General features: G+C 49.5%; 1 protein-coding gene across 1 annotated transcript; it reads right to left on the bottom strand.

The window, feature by feature from the left end:
- Positions 1–7,984: 7,984 nt before the first annotated feature.
- Positions 7,985–16,367, bottom strand: RBP3 (retinol binding protein 3; the record flags this gene model as incomplete). Its single annotated transcript, XM_080640565.1, is given in 36 exon segments — positions 7,985–8,019; positions 8,022–8,098; positions 8,100–8,164; positions 8,227–8,348; positions 9,744–9,790; positions 9,792–9,899; positions 11,440–11,587; positions 11,590–11,620; positions 13,542–13,554; positions 13,556–13,752; positions 13,756–13,783; positions 13,785–13,950; positions 13,953–14,081; positions 14,084–14,328; positions 14,330–14,389; positions 14,391–14,428; positions 14,430–14,522; positions 14,525–14,583; positions 14,586–14,609; positions 14,612–14,872; positions 14,875–14,944; positions 14,947–14,982; positions 14,986–15,005; positions 15,008–15,077; positions 15,128–15,327; positions 15,330–15,359; positions 15,362–15,442; positions 15,445–15,555; positions 15,558–15,652; positions 15,654–15,768; positions 15,771–15,917; positions 15,920–16,000; positions 16,003–16,036; positions 16,087–16,143; positions 16,145–16,214; positions 16,216–16,367. Coding segments are annotated over 36 exon segments (3,315 nt in total).
- Between the last annotated feature and the right edge of the window lie 10,042 nt (positions 16,368–26,409).

Genomic DNA, 26,409 nt, shown 5'->3' with positions numbered 1-26,409 from the left:
CAGGTGGACGTGGAGCTGGGCGCAGAAAGCTCTCTGCAGCCATCTGCAGGGCGTCTGCTTTGGGATGCGCCAGCGAACGGCTCCAACATAACTGAAAAAGGTAGTCCTTGGTTGGGATGTGCTTTGAGGTAAATAAACTCATGAAATAAAATGATGCCCTTTGCTAACCCAGGGTGTTGGGACTACTGGGCGCAAAGTGCTTCCAACATCTTCAAGAGTGGAGCCGCCCTTGGCACCACCCTGGGCTCCATGGAGCCGGGTTTGGCCTGCAGCATGGCTTTGGAAACAGACCAGCCTGGATTTGAGTCTCGGCCCTTTTACATACTAGACCTGCCCTTGCACAAACTGCTCTGTCTGTCTGAGCCCCAGTTTTCTTACCTGTAAAATGGAGATATGACACCTGTGGTTTTGGCTATTGTCAGGGTTCCATGGAAAGACGTGAGGAAACTGGCCAGCACAGCGCCTGGAACAGTGTGATCCCTGTATAAAGGATACTTACTATCATTGTCCGAATCAGTCAGCTGTTGCTATGTAACAAAATCTAAGTGGCAAACAACCCAGAGTATCGATTTCCCACCAGCCGTTCTGTGGGTTGGTGGGATTGAGTTGGTCTTTTCGGGGCTTGGCTCCAGGCCACATATGCTCTGCCTCTGGAACTGATGGGCTACCCAGACAATGCTTCTCTCGTGGTCACACCAGAACACAAGAGGGCAAGTCCTCTGCCTGGGTCACTTCCACTAACATCTCCTTGGCCAAAGCAAGTCAGTGGCCAAGTTCAAGGTTAAGGAGTGAAATGTGCCAGGTGAAGCCAGGATGAGCAAGTGGGTGTGTCACCCACTACAGGAGCATGAAGACTTGGGATCAATAGTCAGCCATAGTTCTCCACATTCTGCATCCGCAGCTCTCAGGAAGGGAGCGTGTGCAGAAGCTCAAGGCTTAACATGTTGTGAGAAGCAGGAGAGTTCTGGATCCCATTATTATCTCTTCTGCTTTTCCATGTTTGTTCTTGCAAACTCCAGGCCATAAACCGATGGCATGCAGGCTAGCTGTGTGGAGGCTATTTGTTGGGAGCCCTTTTGGGTCAGTGCAGTGTTTTTGACTGGTTTCCACTTCACTTTCAAGATTTCTTCATTTCAGCTGCAGCTTGCAGCCTTCTGGTGGGGCCTCCATCACAGAGCTCAGGCTAGTGGGGGTACCATGGGGAGCATGCCTAAGTCAGACCTTTGGGGAGGGGTGTGTGGCATTCCTGGAGGCCTTTTGAGGAGTGGGGGGCATGAACTGAGCCTCAAAGTCAGCAGTGCTGGTGATTCAGACAGGGAGGGCAGTGGCTGGGAGGAGGGTGGTCAGAGCACAGAGGCGCAAGGCAGGCAGGAGGACTGCGGGGGGCGGGGGGCGGGAGGGGAGACAGCCCTCAGAGGAGATGGAGACGCAGGAGGGCCTCAAAAGAGAAGAGTCTTGGACCAGGCATGGAGGTTTGGCTCCAAGAGGCACTTGAAGGGGGCCTCTGGCCTCAGTGGGAAGGGAAGGATGGGCTGGAGGAGAGGACAGGACCCCCTGAGGCATTTCCTTTGCATCTGAAAGGAGCCAAGGTGCTCCCTACAGGCACCAACAGAGACCTCCATTCTCACTGGGAGGCTTGGAGGAAAGGCCTGCAGGCCAGCCCCTTGGGCAGCTGTGTGGGGGCAGGATTTGCCCAGAGAGGCTGACGCTGCAAGGAGCCCCCCTCTGCTGTCCCAGGTAGGCAGAAGGGTCCCCTTGAAGGTTTGGACCTGAGGCTCCACACTGTCATTCCAGGCGTCATTTCATCCTCATGGCACCCAGGAGAGAGATCTTTAATTCCCATTTTCCTGCAGAAGAAGCTGAACTGCAGGAGGTTAATGGACTTTACGAAGACCACGGGTGCAAGGACAAGACCCCAGGACCTGCTCACGCTGAGCGCACATCCTTCCTCGCCTGCCACCATCTGCTCCAAGTGCTCATATGTCCTTGAGGATGCTTAGAAACTAGGACCAGACATTGACTTCACCTTGCCCCCTGCCTGCCCCCACCCCCTCACCTTCCTATTGCTTTTCTCTTTAGCACTTTCACCAGCTTGCATGCCATCTGTCTTGACAGCTGTGTCCCCCTCCATAGAGTGTGAGCTCCATGAGGGAGTGTCGCTGCCTTGGGCACTGCTGTCTCCCCAGCAGCAGAGCAATGCAGGCACATGGCAGGTGCTCAGCAGGCTGCTTCGCATCACTGCCGAACAGGCTCACATCAGCTTCTCACCGCGTTTTGACCTTGGTCAAATGGCGTGCTCAGCCATCCTCCTCTGGCTTACTGGATTGGTCCATAATTTCTGTGAAATCACTTTGAAAGGCATAAATTCATTATACGAAGACACAATAGACATTTAGAATCGAGCGTGTAGAATTCTCATCCATTCCCTTGCTTCATAGTAGTAAGAACTGCCGCCTGTGGGTAAGCTGGCTGCAAAGTAATGCAGGGCGCGTGGTGGTGAGGCCGAGACCAGGGTTCCCGAGGCATCTGTGAGGCCCAGTCTGGGCATCATCCTGGCCTGCTGGACTCGAGGAACCATGGCTGTGGCCTCACAGGGAATTATTACTAACAGTGGCCGCACCACTCACAAGCAAGGGAGATATTTTGAAAAAAAGTAAATTAATGAAAATTAATTAACTTAATTAAACTTATGAAGAAGCACAATAAAACATCTTTCTCCAGCTCAGTTTTTAAAATGGAATTCAGTTTGTTAAAAATTGACTTTGAAGATGGACTTTATTTTGGTAAAAATTGATGTTAATGCAAGTTGCTTTGCAGACACTGAAATTGACAAGCTGAAAGATGATGTACAGAGGTGATGACTTATGAATGTGGCAGGTACCACTTGTCACCAGCTGGGCTCCCAAAGTCCTCTTGACAGTTAAATCTTGTCTCATCCATTCTTCTCTCCTGCTTTCCTTCATCTGCTGGAGAGGAGTCACATTTAATTGTGACTTTGCCCAAGCGCCCTCTGCCACTTTCTGTACCATTTAAGTGTTGGCTGGTGATGTTGCCACAAAACATAACGTCAGCAGGTATGAATTTTTCTCCACAAGCCTTGGGTAAAAATTGCTATATTCCTTAAATTCTCTATGTCACATTTAATCTCTGCACTTCAATCTTTTGGCTTTGGTAGGATATGCAATCTATCTTTTGGAAATTCCTCTCCTGCCTCTCAAGTTCAGAGAAAGTTCCCCAGCACCCACCTAAGAAGGCAGCTCTTTTACCATCATGCTGTCTCCCCACACTGCCTTGGTGGCTTTGCCACTATTTCCCAGTGTGCTCTGTCTTTTCTCCTCCCTCCACCCCCCAGGGTCCTGGGACTTGGTGGTTTTCTGGCAATGCTGTCATTAGGTAACACAGAAGCCACCAAGTCAATGAACAGAAAAGCTTGGCCAACTTCTTAGGCAAGGAGAAGGATAATAGCTACAGTGGCTAGAAAAATGGCTAATAATATTCTAATAAACTACCTCTCAGCAGCCATTCAGTGAAGACTTATCAAAATCCAAAAAAATGTGCCAATGAAGCTAAATAAGACATTTTGAATTCAGATCCATTTTATTTCTCAATTTTAACCAAGATCTGCTTTTCTTCCTGTTTTTATCTAGAAGTAAAACCTTGAAAGTCTGGGATCCTGGATTTCAACTTTTGGCCAACTTCTGGCTGTGGATTCTCTTCAAATGACTATATATTAGGTTACTGAAAGTGAGTGACTCCTGCAGATTTGGGGCAAGAGGGGGGAAAATGAGGAAAGGCAGTCCTGACAGCCTGCAGCTCAGATGTCCTGGGTAAAGGCTCAGCACCCGGCTAAGTGCAGGCCGGAATCAGCACTGCTTGTGAAGTTAGAGGTCAGCCAATGCAGGTGGCCTCTAAACTGATGGCCGAAATGGAATGCAGGGACTCGAGGAGCACAGTGGTGGTGGTGGTGGTGGTGGTGGTAGTGGTGGTGGTGGGGAGAGGCAGGAACCGCCTGGAGACCCCTCAATCTGTTATGGTCCCAGTCTTTGCCAGGTGCTGAGCCTGGCGCTGCTAGCCTCATCCATACTGCCCGATTCCTCTGGGCACAGGTGGAGAAGTCTCAGGGTGAAAGGCAGCAGCAGTTGTCCCAAGGAGAACCAGGCAGCCTTCCTTATTTTGGAAGGTGCTCGCACCCCCTGGAGGCAGCAGGCCTTCCCTGCAGGCCACTTCCTTTCGGAGAAATGTTTGCATGTGTTTGTTTTTTGTACTAGAAGTCTTGTGGGGTAAACCTCATATAGCAAGATATAAATCCCATAAAAAATAAACCTTTTATTTAAAAAATAAATCATTTTCTGATATGTTTTGATTTGTGTCATTTCTTAGGAGAAACATTTTTTTGAAACAATTTTGAATGGGGACTGAGGAGTCAGTGCATGCTGAGAGAAGGGTTGGGATTCTTTAAATTCAACTTTTTATTCCCTGACCATCTGTGCTTTCCCAGGGCAGGAAACAGGACGCCAGTGGCCTCTGCTGCCCTTGCTATTCCAAAGGGCCTGGATTAGGAGGCTATTTTTAGCACTGGCTGCCCTGGTGAGCAAGGCAATGAATAGGCCCTGAGGCCAAGTGGCACTAAACCTATAGAACCAGTAGATGGAGAAGGTGGAGATGGGCCCCGTCCAGTGGGGACCTCAGAGGATGTTTTCCTTGTCCAGTAGTGTACCATGGACAGCATAATTTTTCTTTTTGAGCTGTGTCCTCTCCTTGCATAAAAGCTATGTAGGTAACCAGGGCCCACAAATGTGGCCACTGGCTGTGTCGGGCTGTGTGGGCAGATGCAGGGGCACAGGAAGCAGGAGGGTGCTGGGAGAAGAGCTGGGCCTCCCCCTGGGCTCCAGCCCTCCCTGAAGAGAGAGCACCTATGCGGTCTCTCAGGCGCCTCCTTCACACTCCTCCTGGAGAGGTCCTTGGCCCTGCTTCCCAGGTGGGCTGAGTCAAGCCTCAGGACCCTAACAGTGAAGGTCACCTTTCCTTTCCTCTTCTAACTACAGAGAGCCTGGCAGGGTGTGGCCCAGATGTGGGTCCCTGGAACCCAGAGCTAATGAGGCAGGTCAGTGAGCCAGGACAAGTGGACCAGGGAAACTGAGACAGACAGCTGAACAAATCGGAAGAGCAATCACAGCCAATCCAGAAGTCCCTGGGGATCACATCTAGGCTTCAGCTGTATTTCAGCTCTAGGCCCAGAGAAGCAGCACAGCCAGGTGGGCGCCACCAGGACCATCTGTAATGACTAAGGACCTCCTGCCCTGGTGCTGGGAGACCAGGACCCTGAAAGAACCACCTGGAAAACTGAGGAGTATTCTGCTGAAACCCTCCCCTGGGACTCCCCCTAAGATTCCCAAAGCAGCCAGACAGATATGGGTTCATCTCTTGCCTACTTCCTACCCAGCTGCCCCAGACAGTGAAGTCTGTTGTCAGAAAGCAGAGACATGGCTGATTGAAGCAGAAAGGGATATCTTGAGAGGAGCCTGGACTGCACCCAAGGTTGGGTAGGAAGGTTGGGGACCCAGGCTGGACCAGGGGCAGGGACAAAGAGCTACTCAGCAGGGCCAAGGCCATGGTCAGGCAGGAGGACAGCTGAAGATACTGAGCAGCACAAATGTGCTGCTTTGCACACTGGGCATCTGGCCACTGCTGCTGCTCAGATTCCAAGTCACTTGCTCCAGATTAAACATCCTACATAAGAGTCTCTGATGGGCTCAGGAAGGACCATGAGCCTAAACCCAGCCATCACGGGGCTGGGAGAGTAGGCTTCTGGGTGTACAGCTTCAGAGTGGGGAAATGGTGCCAGCTCACATTGGCTGGGCACAAATTAATTCCTTTTATTTTCTAGCACCCAAAGGTGCTATTATCTCTACCATTGTAGAGAGGAGCACACTGAGGCCCAGAAAGGTGAAGTAAATTGCCCAGAGTTACACAACTGAGAGGTGGCTGGGCTGCCTTCCTTCCTCGATAGGCTGAAGTGGAAACCTGGGTTCCCAACCACTCACTGCTCCTCAGAGAGTCTGTTTCCCACAGGCTCATATGGGGAGCAATTCTCTGAACCCCAAAGTGGGTGCAAGTGTTGGGTAGCAAATGCTGGACAAACATGCATTGTGCTAGATGAGTGACATCCTGTGGCTTCCTGAGCTTCTCCGAGTCTCGGCTGACTCCTGTGGACATGCTAAGGATGCTGGCCATGTGCTGTGACACTTGGGAGAGAGGACTGTACACATCCCCCAGCCTAAGAGCTGCTCTGCGCCTTCTCCTGTTTAACACCCACCAGAATCTTGTCACCTGTGAATCCCACAGCATCTAGCCCGACACCTTAGATGAAATAAACTGTCAATAAATGTCAGTAGTGCAGAAATCCAAATGATATTGAAAGTAAAAACCAACTTTCAATCATTAATGATTACTAAGGTATGGTTACTGACTCAATTCTATAATTTATTTGATCTTTTTTATTTTTTTGGAATAATGATTGCTGCATTTGAAAATAATCTTATGTACTCATTATGAGGATTTAAGAAAAAAGAAAGGTATAGAGAAGAAACTTAAAATATCATCCTTGGTTCAACCACCTAGAAGAAATCATGTAGGTTTGATGTAGGTGATCACCTAATAGCTATATATATATATAGGGTATCCCCAAAAATGTATACACACACTTTGAATAATGAGAAAGGCAGTGTTTATTAAAATATATTTCATTTTCAAAATTGAGCTATCAGGTGTTAAAATGTGTATATATATTCTGTGTGTGTGTGTGTGTGTGTGTGTGTGCGTGCGCGTACCCATGTGTGACAGAGAACCCCTATAATGTAAGCCTATCAGAGGCCACACATACATCGTGGTCATGAACAGGGCACTAAAATTCAACCATGCATGGAATCTCATTTGCATTCAGCAGAAGGAGAAGGAACTGGAGTGAAGTCTTTTCTCCCATTTGGACTTTCCTGTTCAGATAGGGATGGCTCCGCTTTCCAGGGGCAAACTGCTTGGCATTGGTGGTGGCCCAGCAGTGTGCCCAGATCCCACAGCTCTGGAGTCCAGGGAGGAATCTGGTGAAGTCAGGGTTGTTTGGCAGCCAGCCCAGTGCCTTAGGGACGTGGCCTGCGGCCTTTGCAGCCCTATCGGCAGGCAGCCAGGCCAGAGGCACCAGCACTCTCCTCACTCAGACGTCTTGGCCTGGGTGCCCCCTCTCCTCCAGCCTCACCCTCACCCTGACTTTGGGCAGAGTCCTAAAGGCTTCTCACTTTTGGGTCCCTGGTGACTCCAGTAGGATAGGGGTGCATGGCCCCTTATCTCACACGGGAGCTGCCAGCTACTGATGTCTGTTGAGCACTAGACAAGTGGAACATGAGAATGGGAATGTGCTGTAAGATTTTAAAGACTTTGTATAAAAATATCTCATTCATAATAATTTTTATAGTGAGAATGTGTTGAAATGATATACTATGAAATAGTGGGTTAAATAAGATATAATATTGAAATTAATTTCACCTGCTTCTTTTAACTTTTCTAAATGTGGCTACAAAACTTGTAAATTGATACTTGTGCCTGGCGCCTGTGGCTCACGTCTGACTCGATTGGACAGAACTGGCCCAGTTGACAGCATGGGGACCAAGGGCTGGCGATTATGGAGCACGGGCGGGGGTCGATGTGGACACGTCTCCCCAAAACAGCTATCACTGGGCAGGCCAGCTCCCCACCTGTGTAGCAGAGGATGCTGGCAGCAGTGCTGAGGCCAGATGGGTGAGGTGCGAGGGTGCTTCTACCTCCAAGCCCAACCTGAGCTCAGCGGGCCCTTTCCTGCCCCTTGAGGCCCTCATCAGGACTGAGTACCTGAGTTCCCTTGGTTTGGGGCCAGGGGTCTCACCCACGCCAGAGCTGTGCCCACGGAGGCCTGACAGGTGGCTCTGCTGGCCTGGGCTCTGCCTCGCCCTCCTCAGTGAGCAGGAGCTCTGGTAAGGGCCGCTTCGCAGGGACAGCCATGTTGGGCACCACGCCCACCCCTTCCCAGGAGCTGCAATCTGCAGCCCCCACTGAGCAGGCTGTGGCTGGTGATGTAGAGGTGTGTGTTGTGCACGTGGCAGGTCTGTGGAGGGTGGCAGCTGCTGCTGGTCCCCTCCCCAGTGAGCAATGTGCAGGCCCCCCTGCCCCATGATGTGGGTGAACTCCATGCCTGGCCATTCCGGCGCCGGTCAGGATGGCCACGCTCTCCTTGGAGTCCTGGCGTTCAGCCGCAAAAGAGAAGACCCTCAGGATGGGGAGGCAAGACCCTGCCTGGGGACCTGTCTTCTCCATGCTGTCTGGGCCCACAGAGAGGAGGGCCTGGGACCTAATTCTGCATCCTTGTGCCCACTCGCAAGGCACTGCACCTTTCTGAGCCCCAGTTTGTGCATCAGTAAATGGGGATGAAAACGGCACCTAATCCTGAGCATGTTAAGTGCTCCAGACTCTTATCACCAAGAAATGGGAAGAGGCTTGACTTCTCTGAGGAAAAGATGTTTCCTTTTAGTTAATAATAAAACCAGCAAACCTGACAGACTCTCTTTTCGCTTTGGACCTTCAAAAGAGCCAGATTTGTGACTTGACAACAAGCCTTTTGGACAAGGATGTCCATTGCAAATGAACTGTAGCCAGAACACGAGCTGTCAGTCATTCCGTTTCCCAGGAGCCACGTTAAACAGTGCAGAGAAGCAGACCAGCTGAATTTTAGTAAAGCTTTATGTAACGCAATATGTCCAAAATATGCTCATCTAAAATGAAGTTAATATAGTTATTGATGAGATATTTTAAATTCTTTTTCTTCATAAAATATCTCTGAAATCTGCATTCACCTTCCACTTCACATTCATATGAATGTATGAGTGACCGTTCATCCGCTACCGTCCTGCTCAGAGGCTCCACAGTGGACGTCGAAGTCCTAGGACCCCGTGAGCTGCAGACCTGAGTCTCAGTTTAGCTCCTTGTCTATTTGAATCATCTGTTCTGATTTTTACTTATATTTTTCAATACTGTTGAGTGTGCGCCCTGGAAGGTCCCCACAAATTTGTGTGATAAGGAGGTGTACAAAAGAAGGTGGCAGGGGGCTCATATGCACACCGTTGGTCTCCCAGCTCCCCCTTGCCCATGGGAGTGCAGGGTCTTTGGTTTTGGGCACTGGGCAAGGGGACAGAGTGAGACTGTCCACTAGTGACAGGGCAGGGAGGGTCATAGCTCTGGAAAGCAGCCAGCCTGCCCCACCCTCTGCTCACTGCCAGCATCAGCACCGTCCTTGGCAGGTGTGCTGAGTTGCTGCAGAGAGGTGGATGAGATGAACACTGGAAACCCTGTGGGGTCTGGTGATGGGCAGGGATCCTTCTAGGTCTGCATTGGTCTTGCAGGTACATGGTTGAAGTGGGGCAAACGGGAGGCATTTTGTTTTCAGACAAACTGGTGTTTAAGTTTTGGCATTTTGCTTATTAGCTAAGTGATGTTAGGCAGTATTTGCTACTCAGCGGAGATTCATTTTTCTCCTCTAGAAAATGGGCATAATGGTACAAGTTTTGGAGGATTAAAGATCATGTGTGCAAAGTGCATGGCGTAGGATAGGGACTTTATATTCCACTTACTATTACTTTTACTTGAACCCACATTGTATTTCTCTAATTTTCCAGACGTTTCTAGAATGAGAACAGGGAGGAAAAGGCTTCTGCACTCACATGCGAGCCAGGTGTGGGTCCAGAGCTCACTGACAGAGTCGTTGGCAGCTGTAGATTTTGTCCAGCAGAATGGGAGGGCCTTTGTCAAAGAAGTAGGAGCACAGGGTGGAGGTGGAGGGGGTAGGGCCACCGATGTTGAACCGGAGGGAAGGGAGCCTCCGCTGAGAGCAGAGCTGGAACTTGCTGATAAATTCCTCCTCTCCCCCACTCCCTTATTGACCATGTCATGCTCCCCTGCACCATGCCTGCTCCCTTGTGTTTCCTGTCAGTGGAACACATCATCTTGGGAACACTGTCCTTCCCAGTTGCATTCTCAAGATTTTCACAAAACCTACTAGGTGTCTCAGTCGAAGTGCCCTACCGAGGCAAACAGTGTGGCAGAGCGCTCAGAGCTGTGAAACTGTATCATAGGTGAGGGAGTCTGTGCCTGTTCCAGGCCACGTAGATGTACCTAGATGTGCCCTGTGTCATGATCTTCTTGGGCCCCTGCCTCTTCATCTGGGCAAGAAAGAGCTCAGGGATGGTTGATGGTCTAGGATGGCCTGGCTGGGTTCAGGGCCCATGACCTCAGCACCTGAAACTCCAAACCTCAGATTAGAAGGGTCTTTAAGCAAAGCACCCCTATAGGCTGGGCCTCCTTTTATTTAAAAAATGTAGATGGCACTATTTAGCTGACAGGGTCATAGCATGAAGGTCATTCAGATGTTTAATAGAGCATTTGGAGAATGAAGAGATCAGAGGTACACACAGGAGCCCCCAACTCAAGTTCTGGGCACACACACTGGAGCCCTGGGAGACAGTATGTCTCCCCTGGAGAAGAACCAGCCTCTGGGATCCAGAGTCACCTAGTGACAATGAAGTACCATGGGAATGTTGCAGGCCAGCTACCAGAGCTAGACACCATCTCCGCCAATTCCAGTAGCATCTGTCTGGTAGCCTGCCCCTCCCCTGGCCACAGAGGGTACCTGGGCAAGCTGCCAGTGGACCTTGGAGTTAGGGGGAGCCTCCCCTGGTCATTGCCAGAGGGGATTCTTCTACCTCCCCTCTTCTCTGAGGAAACCCCCCTCTCTCAGGCACACCTTCACAGAAGCAGAAGCCAGGTGGCTGGCTGGAAGCATCCCCCCAACAATCATTTTGTGAGTCAAAGAATTCTTTTTGCAGCAATAGTGGCTAATCTGTAAATGCCCTCTGGGACTCGGCTTTATGATTCTCATGACCAGGGTGAACCACAACCACAGGTAGAAACCTAGCTGCCGAGACGCGAATGATCATCAGAATGACCTGGGATGATGCCTGTCAAATGTATAGGTGACTGGGCCTCGCCCCAGGAGTGTTGGACTCAGTGGGGCTGGGGCGGGACATTGGAACCAGTGTTCTTCATATCTCCCTTTCCTCTCCCTCTCCAAGGAATCCTGTGACCAGGCACGTTAGGGGATCAGCAAATTAGCTCAGTAACTCTCAGTCTGGAAAGCACATTGAAATCATCAGAGGAGTTTTTAAAATCTACCAGTGCTGGGGTCTCACCCAGACAATTAAACCAGAACCCTGGGCTACCTGGCCAGAGCCCTGAGAGCCAGGTGCCCCAATCCTTTTCAACTATCAGGGTTCTTTTTCTTCTCTACTGGGCCCATAACTCTGACTGTCTTCCAGCAGCAGCCCTGGCCTGATCAGGAACCTCTGACCCCAGCCCATTGACCTCATGTCAATAATCATGGCGTCCGTGTGTACAATCTTCTTCCAGACATGCTCCACCAGCAGCTCTGGGACCTGGGTGAGCAGCTCACAGTCTCCAAACATGTCAGACCTCAAGTAGTCAATGTTGTCCTCAGAGTGGAAGGAAAATTGATCAGGTCTTCAAAGACTTTGGGGGAAGGGATCTGAGATGGAGAGATCCAGCTCAGGGTCAGGAGAGGAGCAGAGTTTAAAGTTTAGACAAGTGGACACCAGAAATTTCCTTTATAGCAAGAGAAATATTAAGGGTATATAAAAGGAACCAACCTTTCTGAGGTGCCAGGAGCTTATATGGGTGGTAGCCCTGGGTTATGAAACCACAGGTGGCTGGCAGTCTCCTTACCAAGAATGCTCAGAGTGCCAACCCCATGCCCTGGAGCTGAAAGGCTTACACATTGTCTCCACTCTGTTTTCCCTGATCTCTCGCCAGACACTTCTTGATGTCACTGAGGAAAGTGACTTTATATTCCACTTACTATTACTTTTACTTGAACCCACATTGTATTTCTCCTATTTTCCAGCATGCCCGGGCCTCCCCCTTTCTCTACAAGGTTGCTCGAAGGCTGCTGGCTCTGTGAGCTGGACTGAGGGCAAAGAGTCATCAAGGCCACCACTGTTGACTGGGACCCAGGGCCTGTAGGTCATGCTCTGTCTTTTTTTTTTTAAATATACTTTATTGATATTTTACAGAGAGGAAGGGAGAGGGATAGAGAGCTAGAAACATCGATGAGAGAGAAACATCGATCAGCTGCCTCCTGCACACCTCCCACTGGGGATGTGCCCGCAACCAAGGTACATGCCCTTGACCGGAATCGAACCCGGGACCCTTCAGTCCGCAGGCCGATGCTCTATCCACTGAGTCAAACCGGTTTCGGCTCATGCTCTGTCTTGATCTTACTAACAGCTCCCGGGGGCCGTTCGCCTCTGCACCTTCCAGAACTCAGCTTCTGTTTCTGGAAAATGGACAATTCTGCAGTAGCTGCTCTTGGCATCCTCAGCTCCCTTCTGATTTCAGCTGCAACTGGACCCCAGCTGACAGGCCTGTGCCTCTGGCACATGCCTGTTTTCCTGCTCTCCACTTCAGAACCTTCTCTAAGCTTCCTCAGAGTTTGAGAGGTCCAGCAGCCCCAGGAAGCTGAAGTGCTCCCGCATGAGGGTGGCGGTGATAGGTGGTGAAGAGGCACAGGGCCCGGTGTCTGGGGCCCTGGAGGAAGGACAGCAGCAGGGGCACCATGGAGGACCCCCCCTCCTTCCCCTGCAGGATCCCGGTGCAGGTCCATAATCAGGGGCTCCACTGCCTGCAGATGCCCCCACACCTGGTGTAGGATGCACAGGCCTCAGCCAATGGAGGACAGGAGCTGCAGAGGGGTGGCTGCAGGAGGCATTTCTCACACTTGTCAGCGTCCTTTTGGAACCAGTAAGCATCTAGCTTCTCACCATGCCTCCCTCTCCCTGCCCCTTCCCTCCTGCTTCAGTGACCACCTCCCACACACATCGCCTACACCCACGCCGTTGTCTCAGGTCCTCTTTTAAAGAAACCCAAGACAACTGCTTCCCTCTGTGCAGTGACATCATGGATGATGAAAGATGTGGAGAGCTGTGGTAAGTGCTATGTTCAATGGAGCGCGTAGCTGATGGAAGTACTTGCTCCCCTTGGCCACTGGGCAGGAGAACTCCCTGCATCCACCCAGCAGCAAACTCCTCAGCACTGATTCCCCGCTCAGTGTTTCACGAACTTATGACTCTTCCCAGCACCGACAATGAGAAGCCCTGCAAACACCTGTCTTCCACCTAGACAAGAGTGTAGCTCCTGTTATAACAGGGGTTTCCAAACCGAGTTCCTGTGGGTACCAATGCTCCACAGAGGTGCTCAGGGACCACCCCCCACCCCCCTTGAGCATGGGAGTGGATGGAATGCAGAGGGAGAGAGAACAAGATATGACTGTAAGAGCTCAAAGGTGAAAACAAGTCTGGAAGCCATCGCCTTGCACCTCGCACAGAGTCTGGGCATGCAGTCAGTCAGCCCCCTACTGGGACTGTGCTCGGCCCAGCCCCCATGCCTCTCACCTGCATGGGCACAATCCTCAGGAATCTGGGCTGTCTTCAGGTGTGGGTCCCCAGACAGCACCTTCTGGTCAGCCCCCAGCATCTCAGCCAGCGCCCCTTCAGAGGTCAACCTTGAGTAACGGGTCTGCAAATGGCTCAGTTTGGCAGCCACGTCAGGGGAGGCATAGTTATCTGCGACCGGCTTCCCGGCGGTCTGCAGCGCAGGGGGCACCTAGGCGCTCAGGCCCGCTATGTCCCAGGTGTGAAGAGGACCTGGTCACGGGCATGGTGACATCGGGCTCTACTTCTGCCAGGTCCCAGGCCTCAACAGTGCTGGTGCTCAGGGCCATCTGTGTGGGGATGGAGGCATATAAGGGACTTCTGTCCACTTGGTAGATGCCCACAGAGAGCGCCCCTCCAGCCGTGGGCTCCCGATGATGGTGTCCCGCCGCAGGTCCTGCATGGTGTGAGCAAAAGCCTTAGCTGCCAACCTGCTGGCGTGGCTCATCAGGATGTACAGGTCCTTGTGGGGGCCGTAAAGCTGACCCTGGGGCAGGGTCACACCTCTGTGACCCTCGAGGTGGCCCTGTCAAAGACAGAGTAGAGGTGCTGGCAGGGCTCTGCCTCACAAAAGTAGGAACAGAGCAGGGGCACCGCCGTGGAGTAGCTGCCAGGGTTGCAGCACAGATCGATGACCAGCGTGGTAGGTCCTGTCCACCAGCCTCTGCTACACCAGCTGTGCCAGCTGCGGCTGGATGCCTTCATGGTCTCCAGCTCAGCCATGGCATCAAAGCCCAAGTAGCCCAGCCGCTGGCAGCACCTCCCTCTTGAACAGGCCCGGATGAGGTAGGAGGGTTCCTGGGGGAGGAGCCTTCTCTGTGCAGCACCAGAGCATGGTGGTCTCCAGGCAGACACCTCTTGCAGGTCAGCAGTAAGCTGGGAAGCCAAGGACTCCAGGTCCATGGCTTTGCAGTAGGCACGCCCCGCGCTGCCAGCTTGGCTCATAGCAGGTCTCCTATCTGCCCGACAGCCTCAGGCTGTGCATAGTGAGCCTCCAGCAGACACGCGTGCCCTCTACCAAGGCTCCAGGCCCCGGTGGAACACCAGCACCTCCTGGGCCCTGTCCAGGGCCTCCTTGGCCAGCCCAATGGCATGCGGCGCCTCGCCGCCCCCCAGCCAGCGCTCCCTGCGGTTGCTGATGAGGGTGAGCAGGGGCACCGTGAGCGCCAGGCCGCCCTTGGGGTCTGCAGCAGGGGCACCGGCGCTGTGCAGCGGGCTGCCCGCGGTGATCTCGCCCACCAGAGTGGCCCAGTCCCGCGACGTCAGGAGGAAGGCCGGCTCCTTGGCAGCCCGGCCGTTTGGTGGTGAGCCCAGGAGCCGCAGTGCTGGCCCAGCAAACCCCTACCCCCTAACCCCCGCCCCCCAGGCCGAAGTGCTCCCATGTGACATTGGTGCTGCGGTCCTAGGTGGTGAAGAGGCACACGCCCCGGCTTCCAGGCCCTGGAGGAAGGACAGCAGCAGGGGCACCTCGGAGGACGGCCCTCCCCCACGGGATTCCTGCACAGGTCCACCTTCAGGGGCTCGCGGCCTGCAGAGGCCCCCCACACCTGCTGCAGGATGCACGGGCCTAGCGCCCCAGCACAGAGGCCTTGGCAAAGTGGCCTAAGCGGGTATCCCACATGGCCCAGCAGCATGGACCCCTGGAACCCGGAGTCCATCAGGGCCATCTGGAAACTTCTCCTCCTGCACCACTGGGACACCGCTGGGGGGGCCGCAGTCCCAGGCTCAGGCCCCGTGGAGGTTTCTGGGGCCCGACGGCCCGCACCAGGAGCCTGGGTGCTGGAACACAGCCTGCAGACTGGCGCTGAGCAGCCAGACCCTCCTGGGAGCCACAGTGGAGAGGTCCACGCGGGCCAGGCGCGCAGGGCGGGCACACGGTCCCCCAGCGCTAGATCCGGCAGGGCCCTGCACAGGCTGAGGATAGCCAGGGCCTCCCCGAGGGCCTGCTCGGAGGGTGTCTCCACACAGGACAGCACCCACTGCCTTCCCACAGCGGGCTGCCCCCGCCCAGGGGCACTGTGAAGAAGAAATAGGACTGGCCTAGCCTCAGCGTCAGGAGGCCCAGGCCCCCGGGTTCGCTTGTCCACCGTGGCGGCCCTGCGCCTCTGAGGATGTGTGCATGTCCTCGCTCCTCCAGCAGTGCTGCCGCTGATGAGGGTCACCACCTCCTTGTGGGCACTGTACCTCCACCCAGGACCTGGGGCAGGGTCCCGATCTTGGTGGTTATATTGGAGGGGTGCTCATAGATGGTGTCAAGGTGCAGGGCCGAGTTTCCTGGGTGCAGGTAGGAGATGATGTAGGGGATGCCAGAAATGTGGCCCCCGGTGCAGGGACCCTGAGCTCCCTCCAGACACTGGCCACCAGGAAGCTCCCGAGCTTGCTCACCACCTCCTGGCTCAGGATGTTGTCCACCCGCAGGAGCCCACGTTGCCCTCCAGAATATCATGGCGGATGCCCTTTTGTACAGGGCAGGCATTGTGCGAGGTTGGTGAGTGCTGGGACTTGCCGTGAGCTCATAGGAGGTGACCAGGAGGGGGTGGTTCAAGGAGCTCTGCACTTCTGCTTGCCGTCAGCAAGTGGGCCAGTGTCTGGGGGTCTGAGGTGCCCGGGCACTCACGACTCTTGGCCCGCCGATGGCTCCCTGCATCCCATCAGGCTCTCTGGGAAGCAGTAGTTACCCAGCAGGACCTTGGCCATGTCCAGCACCAGGTGTGGCAGGAAGAGATGTGTGGGGCCAGCCAGGCCACAGAGCAGCGTGGACAAGAGCAGGGTCCACTCCCTCCTCATGGGGACCCAGAAGAGGGCTGGCTCCTGCACAGAGCTACCTTGACCCTTGCTGCCATGTGGCTGCCTTCCTTCCTCAGCCTTGTCAGCGGGCAGACAGAAGGTCTGAGGCTGAATGTGGAGTTGAGGCTTGGCTTCCACCTCCAGTTAGCCTTTAATCCCAGCTAATTCAAGCTCCTCAGCCCCGGGCTGGCACAGGCTGGTTTGACCCAGAAGGTATGCTGAATCTCATCTTGCTGTGTCACTTCTGTGCATAATCATGTTAATAGCGACCATTTATTTTGAGTTCCTGCCACATTCAGGCTCCATGCTGTATAGGCTGACAGTCTCCTTGCAAGTGGAGTCATTAACTTGCAAGTAAATAGCATTTCCCATTGCTTCTGGAACTAGATAGAATTCATGGGAGGCCTGGTTCTGCCGTTCTTCTCTGTGGCCTTATGTCTCACCTACTGTGTAACTACTAGTAAGGGAGAAAATAGGCGTAAAGCTCTTCACAGTATCAAGCAAGAAGAAAGCACCTAGCTACTAACATGTTCTCCCTGTTAGATATTATCCCTGTCTTTTTAGCTAAAGAAACAATTTAGTAGGTGAGAGAAGTGGGGTGGAGAGAAAGCCTGGGGGTCATCGGCTCACACAGTGCAGAGACCGAGCCCAAGGCCCCCATCAACTTCAGAGCTTGAAGTTTATTCCCAGGCCCTGCTCATGCCACCAGGGAACCAGAGTGGTCCTCCTGACAGCTTCCAAATTATAGGAATGGCATGTCTGGACCTCAGTGTGGAGCTTGGTGAGTGAGGAGGGGACCTGTTTTTTAACATCAAGGAATCAGGGATTCCAGGTCAGAGGAAGTTAGCTCTGAGGCCTGAGGAGCATCCATTCTCCTGTTGGCTCAGAGCTTGGCCACAGCCCACAGCTCACCTGAGTAGGACTTGGATCCCTGTGGTCCCAGGGCCCACAGATAACCAGACCACTCTCCCTACCTGCACGGAGCACAGCCAGTCCCAGGTGATTGACTGCTGGACTCACAGTTTTCCAGTTCCTGCTCCTTCACATGGAAGTGGCGTGGGTCCTGTCTAGGACCTAGAACCCTTGCTTTTTCTCTGCATCTCTCCTGGGGTGGGCATTTCCCTCACTTAACAGGTGAGACATCGATGGCTCAGAGACAACCACCATTGAAAGCATGGGCACACAGCCAGGCAGAGCACTGGGAGAGCGGCCTGGCTCACCTTTCATTGGCTTGTTATCTTCAGCACACACTTGGGTTGTGCAGACAGCAGGCAGGTACGCATGTGTGCTCAGCAGGCAGCTGGAGGAGGCGGCCTTGGGGAGGGCTTTCTCAGCACACTTGACAGCCACAATCTACTCTCTGGAAGTCATTATCTGAGGATGTTTACCAAGTGGTTTATGAAGGCCAAAGAGGTCAATTAGCTAAAATAAACATATTTTTAGCTCATTAGGATTTGTTTAATGCCCAAGTGACATATGGTCACACCACTCCATTTGCAGCAAATGAAGTGAGCCTGATTTATAATAATAGCAAGGCCTCCTTAGTCCCCGCTAGGAAGACTGCTCCTCCTGCTCCCCCTCCACTTGGGGAATCCCAGCTCTGAGCATGCATTCTGGTCTTCTGAGGACACTTTTCCACATTGCCTGAGCCCAGGCATAGCCTCTGGACCAGGGAGGGTGGGGGCGAAGAACTGGAAGAAGTCTCTTTCTGGGGAAAGTGCTTCCCCTGGACTCATTTACATGCAGGCTCAACATGGGATGCCTGGAGTTGTTGCTGCACCTGAATTTAGGTGAATGGCACAGAGCCTTATGGAGGAGAAACTGGAGTTTGTTGTGAGTCGCTGGGGTTGACTGAGTTAGAGAGAGCCTGCAGGATGAGGCAACCTGCCCTCCTGGGGTGTGGCCTGAGCTCATTGGGAGGAAATTCTGTGCCCAGAGTTCTCCATACTCTCCAGGAGCGAGGGGTGTCTGGTGCTGAGGAGAGCACGTCGGGTGCAGGTCTCAGAATGAAAGCAGGAGATGCTATGCATCTCCCAACCAGCCCTACCCACAAGCTAGGCCCAGGGGCTACAGGGACTTCCCGTGTGATTCTGGGTGTTGACTTTGGAGTTGGGATGGAGTCGGAAGCCTTGGCCTCCCTTCCCATGTACAGACAGCCACATGGGCAGAAGTGTCAAGAGTGTGAGCTTAGGAATGCCTCTAAAACCCTATGCTCTCTAGACTAGAGACCTAGATTAGGTGACATGACTGCTCTGTGCCTTGGCTTCCTCAGGGAGAACCTCACAGTACTGTTGCAACAGCGTTCCCAGGTAGGTTGGAGAATCTGAGAACTCAGTTGGAGTTGGTGCGTGGCAGCCTGTGACCAGAGCTCCTCTGTGAAGTTGGGGAGAGATGCCCCAAAGGCAGGGGTTGCCCTTAGGACCCTGGGGTATCAGGTACTTCTGAGACCCCAAACCTTCCACAGACCTATGTATATCTGGAGAATCTGTACACTTGGGAAATGCCCAGACTTGGGGTTCACTCCAGAGTGCATCCCACACTGACGGTGGCATAAGATTAAATGGCTCAGAAGGTGTGCTCTTGGGATGGTCAAAAAAAATATGCCTGACTCTGGGCAACCCAGGAAGAAGCAAGTCACCTGTTACATCATGAATTCACTTTTGCAGTGGTCAGAGGCCTTATCTGTCTGGTTATTTATCCACCCACTCACATCTATATTTATCTATCATCTATCTATCTATCATCATCATCTATTCACCTCATGTTAGTTTTTCCCTCGAAGGTCATTGTGGACATTGTCAAGTGGTACAGCAAATATCCATGTGCTGTCTACCTAGGTTCTACCACTGATGTTTTATTACTCTTTCTTTATCGTACTTTTGTCTCTTGGGCTCCTTCTCAAGCCAACCTATTTTTCGGGTGCATTTCAAAGCAAGTTGAATCTTGTGTTGATTTGAATCCTTTTTCTTTTTATTTTTTAAAGAATAAAAGTAAAACATAGTTTTACAAGTTAAACAATTCATAAATATGTCAAATTTTCTTCCAAAGACTTTCTAGCCCAGCAAATAGCAACAGATTAATGTGTTCATACGTGGAAGCACATATGTAGAAAATCTACCTGTCCATCCATTTATGAATACCTATCCATCTGTCCATCTATCTCATGTCATTTCATAACAGTCTGAACAGTAATTTACATTTTGTTTTCATTTAGACATATAGCAGAAACATCCTTCCAAGTTGAAGTATATACATATAGTGTATTTTTTTTAATGGCTGTGCAATAGTCCTTGATGACGTACTAATCCATCCCCATGATGAGAGATACTTTAAGTTGTTTCTGTGTTTTTTTCTTTCAATCCTCACCCAAGGACTGTTTTCATTAATTCTAGAGAGAAGAAGAGAGAGAGGAAGGGAGAGAGAGAAAGATCAATGGGAGAGAGAAACAATGATCCATTGCCTCCCATATGCGCCCTGACCCACAAACTAGGTATATATATGCCCTGACCTGGAATCGAACCCGTCACCCTTTGGTGTACAGGACGATGCTACAACCAACTGAGCCACTCTGGCCAGGGCTCGTTGTTTCTGTTTTTGATTCTATAACAACATGGTGATAAATGTTCTCAAATACTTTGGCACTTTTGTTTCTGTAGAATAAATTTCTGGGCTTGCTGAATCAAAGGGAGCACTGTTTTATTATATTTTTCAGTAACTTGTAAATTACATAATAAATGTATACTTTCCCTGTTGTTGTTCTTACAACTTGATGTATAATAAGCTGCCCATTTTGAAGTGTAGAATTTGGTGAGTTTTGACATATGTTATACACCCATGAAACTATCACCACAATCATGATAACATACATTGTCCTCATCCCCAAATTTTCCTCAAGTCCCTTTGAATCTCCATCTCCAAACACTATAGATTAGTTTATATTTTCTAGAATTTTATATAAATGGAATTACACAATATGCACTCATTTTTGTCTGTCTTCTTTTATTCACTTCTTTTACTTCAAGAATTTTGCGATTCACTGATGTCGAGTGTACCATTAATTCCTTTATTTATTTATTTACTTTTTTGCAGAGCAGTAGTCCATTCTATAGATATACCACAATTTGTTATCCACTCATGTTTTGATAGACTTACATGTGAATGACTCGTACAATAAGCTGCTGTGAAAGTGCATCAGCCTTTGTATGGACATAGGCTTTTATTTTGTAGGACAGGGCTGCATGTCTAATGTCTTAAGAGACTACCTAACTGTTTTCTAAAATTTAATTTCTACCAGTCATATGTGAGTCTTTCAATTTTCCCACATCAATACCAACAATTGGTATAGTCAGGCTTTTTATTTTAGCCATTCAAATAGGCATATAGTGGCTTTTCACTGTGATTTTAATTTGTATTTCCTTGATGACTTATGGTGTTGAGCATCCTATCTAATAAAGAGGAAATATGCTAATTGACCTTCATGCTGTCACAAAGATGGCGGCGCCCACAGCCAATAAGGAGAGAATATGCTAATTGACTGTCCCACCCTCAAAGATGGCGGTGCCCACAGCCAATAAGGAGGGAATATGCTAATTGACTGTCATGTCCTCTAAGATGGTGGTGCCCACAGCCACAAGATGGCGGCACCCAGTCCCCTCGGCCCCGCTGGGGTGGGCAGGTGCTGCTCTGCACACCTGCTTCTGGAGTCCCCCAGTTCCCTCAGTCCCCCAGCCGCCCAGGGATGGCCTGAAGTGGAGGCAAGCCTCAGATGGTGGCTGCCCAGCCTCCCAGGGCTGCCCGAGGCTCAGGTAACCAGGGCCGACCGAGGCTTGCGTTACCAGCAGTGGCAGCAGCAGAGGTGTGATGGGGCGTCGCCTTCTCCTGATTGCTGGGTCACCTCCTGCCCCTGAGGTATCTGGGACTGTGAGAGAGGGCAGATCAAGCTGAGGGATCCCCCCTCCAGTACATGAATTTTCATGCACTGGGCCTCTAGTCTTTTTATATAGAGGGTGTCCCAAAAATGTTTACACACTTTAACAGATGATAGCTCAATTGTGAAAATGAAATGTATTTTAATAAACATTGTCTTTATAATTATTCAAAATGTCTGTATACATTTTGGGGGTCACCCTATATTTATTGGCCATTTGTATATATTCTATGGTAAAATGTCTGTTTAAATCTTTTGCTCATTTGTTGGGGTTGGGAGGAGAGGGGAGTTTTTCTCTTATTATTGATAAAGTAGGAGTTATTTTTATTTTATGGAGATGAGTCTTTTGCCTAATACATATATTGCATATATACTAATACACACTAATTTTTGTGGCATGTATTTTCATGCTCTTAACAATGAATTTTGAAGATCAAGTTTTTATTTTGATAAATTCCAATTTATCAATTTTTCCTTTATAATTTATATTTTTGTCCCATATTTAATAAATCTTTGCCTATCTCAAGGCTACAAAGCTTATCTTTAATGTTTTTTTCTAGAAGCCCTATAGCAGGGGTGGGAAACATCCAGCCCATGGGTTGGACTAGGCTCAAGAAATCATTTGCTCTGGCCCTACCAAGGCCTTAGGGTGATTTAATTAAATGCTTGACCATATATAGCTGCTAATTTTTAAGTTGATAATCTTGTATGGTCCAAGAATGATGTTATAAATATCCAAATGGCCCTTGGCAAAAAAAAAGGTTTCCCACCCCTGACCCATAGTTTTAGGTTTCGCATATATAATCCATTTTGAGATAACTTTTGTGTATGGTGTGCAGTAGGGGGTCAAGGGTTATTTTTTTCCATGTGACTATCCAGTTGATCCAGCACTAATTGTTGAAAAGATTTCCACTGAATTGCCTTGGCATTTGGTCAAAAAGTGATTAACCACATATGTGTGGGTCTATTTCTGTACTCTCTGTTCTGTTACATTCATCTATTTGTTTGTCTTTTGACCAATACCATACTGTTTTGGTCACTACAGTTTATAGTACGTCTTGAAATCCTGTAGTGTGAATCTTCCAACTTTGTTATTCTTCATCAAAATTATTTTGACTTTTTAGTTCCTTTGATTATCCATATAAATTTGAGATTCGGATAAAGGATTTTAGAATCAGACAATTGATTAGGATTGTGTTGAATCTATAGATCAGTTTGGAAGACAATTCATAATTTGTCTTCCAATTCACAAATATGGTATATCTCTTTATTATTTAGGTATTCTTTGATTTATCAGTGTTGTATGGTTTCAGTCTATGTATCATGTAAATATTTTGTTAAATGTATAACTAAGTATTTCTTGCATTTTTGGGTGCTATTGTAAATGATAGTTTTTCTTTAAATTTTCACTTCCAGTTATTCATTTTGTATTAATCTTATATCCTGCAATGGGGTTAAGTTTATTTATTCATCCTAGCATGTTTTTGGAGATTCCTAAGAATTTTCTAAGGGTGGATTCATATTGCATTTCTCTGTTTCCCATCTACAGACTGCACTTCTTGTCCTTGCCTTGTTGCACTCATTAGGAACTCCAGTGCCTGGGTCCTGATTTTAGGGGAAGATTCAGTCTTTCTCCAGTAAGTATGTCAGCTATAGATTGCTTGTTTTTCCATAGGTGCTCTTTTTCAGTTTAAAAAAAGTATCATCTATTCATAGTTGGTTTTGGAATGAATATTATTGTCAAATGCATCCATTGAGATGATCATATGTGTTTCTTCTCTAGTTTGTTAATATGGTTGATTACACTGATTGGTTTCCTACTTTTTAACCAGCCTTGCATTTGTGTGGTAGATCTCACTTGGTCATGATGTTGTTGGATTCAATTGTCAAGCATTTGGCTAAGGATTTTGCAGTCTTCTTTTCTTTGGCTTTGATATCAAGGCAATGCTGAACTCATTTTTTTATCTTCTACATAGTCCTTCATTTTTCTATTTCATGGAATAGTTCATGTAGAATGAATATTATTTCAATTATCTGAGGAGCTGAGAAGTATTGCTCTAGGCAAGGAAGGAGGGCTGGTTTTTTATTTCTTATTCCAAATTCTCAACCAGGCATGTTAGCAGTTTTGTGCCATTAAAGGAAAACAATAATGTAGATTATCCTAGAATGTAGATTATCCAGCATCAATTGCTCATATTAGAAAGTGTTCACAGCCCCAAAGCTGACAGCATTTGCCTGATATGAAGGCAAAAAAGAACTAGAGTATCTACGGGTGCACCTCCCAGGGGGTGCTGTGTGCCAGGCATTGAGCCTGGTGGTGTCCAGGCCTTTTAACTTAGATCAGTTCTGAGATGTGTCAGGGGCTCAGAGGCAGAATAGTGATAAGGCTTATCACCAGGGGAACAAGGCCCACCTGCTTTCTCTGCAGGATGGAAACCTCTTTGCAGAACATGGTGGTCCTGCCCCTTCCCTGCACTGAACATTTTCTGTCCAGTGGGGCAGAAATTCAAGCATAGAGACAACGAATGAGATTAAGTTGTGCCCAGAGACACCTTAGAAGTGAAGCCCAGGACGCAAGTCCTAAGGAAGTTCTGGATTTTCACAAATAAATGAGAAAGACATTTTGAATCTCGAGGGAATTCCTGGCTAAGAAATCATTTTTACCAGGAAGGCAACACAGTAAGAATAGTAACCAAGGTCAAGTCAGTTTCCTGCTACCCCAGATCCAGGGCCTTGTGCAATGCTTGTTCCTGGATGATGCCTTCAGTCAGAGGCCTCACTCACACTCCTCATCCAAGGTGGTTTCTCCTAAACTACTGATCCTCCTGTTTTGTGGGTGAGGAAGCTGAGGCTGGGTTAGTTTACAGAACTCTCCCAAGACCACAGAGCTGGGGAGCATGACCAGCTGAAGGAAGGGAGGACATCACCGCCCTCTAGGGATTCTGCACCTGCTTACCTGGGCTTTAGTTCCTGGGTCTGTGTCACAGCTCCAGGCATGACTTGTGGTGGTGAATGGGGCAGCATGAGCAGGGACTTGCGTCCCTATGGCTTTATGAACCCCAGCAATGCCATGTCTCTGATAACATATAGTGTGCTGTATGCTGGGGTGAAGCCACCACCTCCTGCCTCCTGGGAAGCCAGCGATTGACATGGGATGGGTTGAATGGGGTCCGGGGGTGGCTGGGAGTGGTTAGTAAATCACAGTCTTGGAAATCTATGAGCAGGAGCCACCTGGGAAGCCAGGGAGCAGGTAGGGGAAAGACACTGGAGGGCTTGGGGCCTTGGGATGGTTCAGGCCCAGGAAGTGAGGCTGGAACCACTCACCAGGAAGCCGCCTCGATGTGAGGACTGGCTCTGGGCCAAGGAAGAGGGGTAGGGAGTAGAGAAGGAAAGGGCCTGGGCCAAGAGGAAACATTAGCAGGCCTTTTCTTTGTCTCTTGTCCAAAGTGCCTGCTGTGGAATTGATCCTGAGAGGTGGGGATGGTGCCTGGGTCAAGACAAGGCAGTTTCTAGTGTCACTGAGAGTCCTAGCCCCCGCATGTCCGCCTCCATCAAGCATCCCCGCGAGCTCTGGCTGAGTGCAGATTCCTGAACGAGGGCTACTTGGGTTGTGTGTCCTGAGCCAGGCTGTTGAGAGGAATCTGGTCCCTGTTGGGCCTGGCTCCAAGGACAGGCTGGCTCAAGGTTCTGAGGGCAACCTAATAGGGAGGGATTGGAGGAGATGCTTAGAGTCACACAAAGAAAAAGGCTCAGTGGATAGAGAGAGAAGGCTTTGGAAGGCAGAATGGATTTGAAAAACAATCATCCCATTTGCACCATGTTCTATCACTTTTTTGAAAGTGGTCTTGTTTAGTGTTTTAAAAACACCTTTATTAAGATACAATTCACATGCATACAGTTCACCCACTTAAAACGCACAATTCAATGTTTTTAGTATAGTCACAGAAATGTACAGCCATCACAACATTTACAGCACCTCAGAAAGAAACCCGGCACCCTTCAGCTATTACCCCCATTGCCATCCCTCATCCCTGCTACCTCACCCCAAGAAATCACTCTACTTACTGTCTCTATAGATTTCCCTGTTCTGGACCTTCACATTTGTGGAATCATACAACATGTGGTCTGTTGTAACTGCTTCTTTTACTCAGCATAATATTCTCAAGATTTATCCATGTTGTAGCATGTGCCAGTACTTCCTTTTTTATGTCTGAATAATATTCCATTGTGTGTGTAGACCACATTTTGTTAATCTATTCAACACTTGATGGACATTTGGGTTGTTCCCACCTTTTGGTTCTTGTGAATTATGCTGCCATAAACATTGGTGTGCAGTTTTTGTATGGACATACATTTTCATTTCTCTTGGGAATATGCCTAGGAGTGGACTGGTTGCATCATACAGTAACTCTATGTTTAACTTTTTGAGCAACTGCCAAACTGTTTTCCAAAGTGGCTGCGCCATTTTACCTTCTCGCCAGCAGTCTCTGAAGGTCTCAGTTTTTGCACATCCTTGCCAGCACTCATCATTTATATGGTTGAGTCTAGTCATTTTAGTGTGTAAAGTGGTTTTCATTTGCAGTTTCTTAATGATTAAAGATATCAAGCATCTTTCAGGTGCTTATGGACCATTTATGTATGTTCTCTGGACCAAAATCCATTCCGATTCTTTACCCATTTTTAACTTGGGTCATTTGTCATTTCATTATTGAGCTGTAAGAGTTCTTTATATAATCTACATATAATCCCTTATCAGATACATGATTTGCAAATATCCCTCCCATTTTGTAGGTTGTCTTTTCACTTTGTTGATGGTGCCTTTGAAACACAAGGTTTTTAATTTTCATGATGTCCACTTAACCTAATTTTGTTTTGTTGGTCTTTGGTTTTATACCTAAAAATCCTTTGCCAAATCCAAGTTCATGAAGACTTACCCTGATGTCCCTTGAGCATCTTATCTCCAGGGGGCTTCCTTCTGCCTTTTCCTCTCTCCCTCCCTCTCCCTCCCTCTCCACTACCAACTTTCCCTCTCAATGGTTCTCTCCCGCCTGGCTTACCATCGTCTTCTTTTCCCTGGCCTGTCTTGTCTGGTGTGGCCTCACCCTGTGTCTCGAA

Source organism: Plecotus auritus (assembly GCF_963455305.1).
Source record: "Plecotus auritus genome assembly, chromosome: 9".
In the NCBI taxonomy this organism is placed as follows: domain Eukaryota; kingdom Metazoa; phylum Chordata; class Mammalia; order Chiroptera; family Vespertilionidae; genus Plecotus; species Plecotus auritus.
Note: the sequence above shows the minus strand (reverse complement) of the source record. Positions and strands in the feature narration are given on the sequence as shown.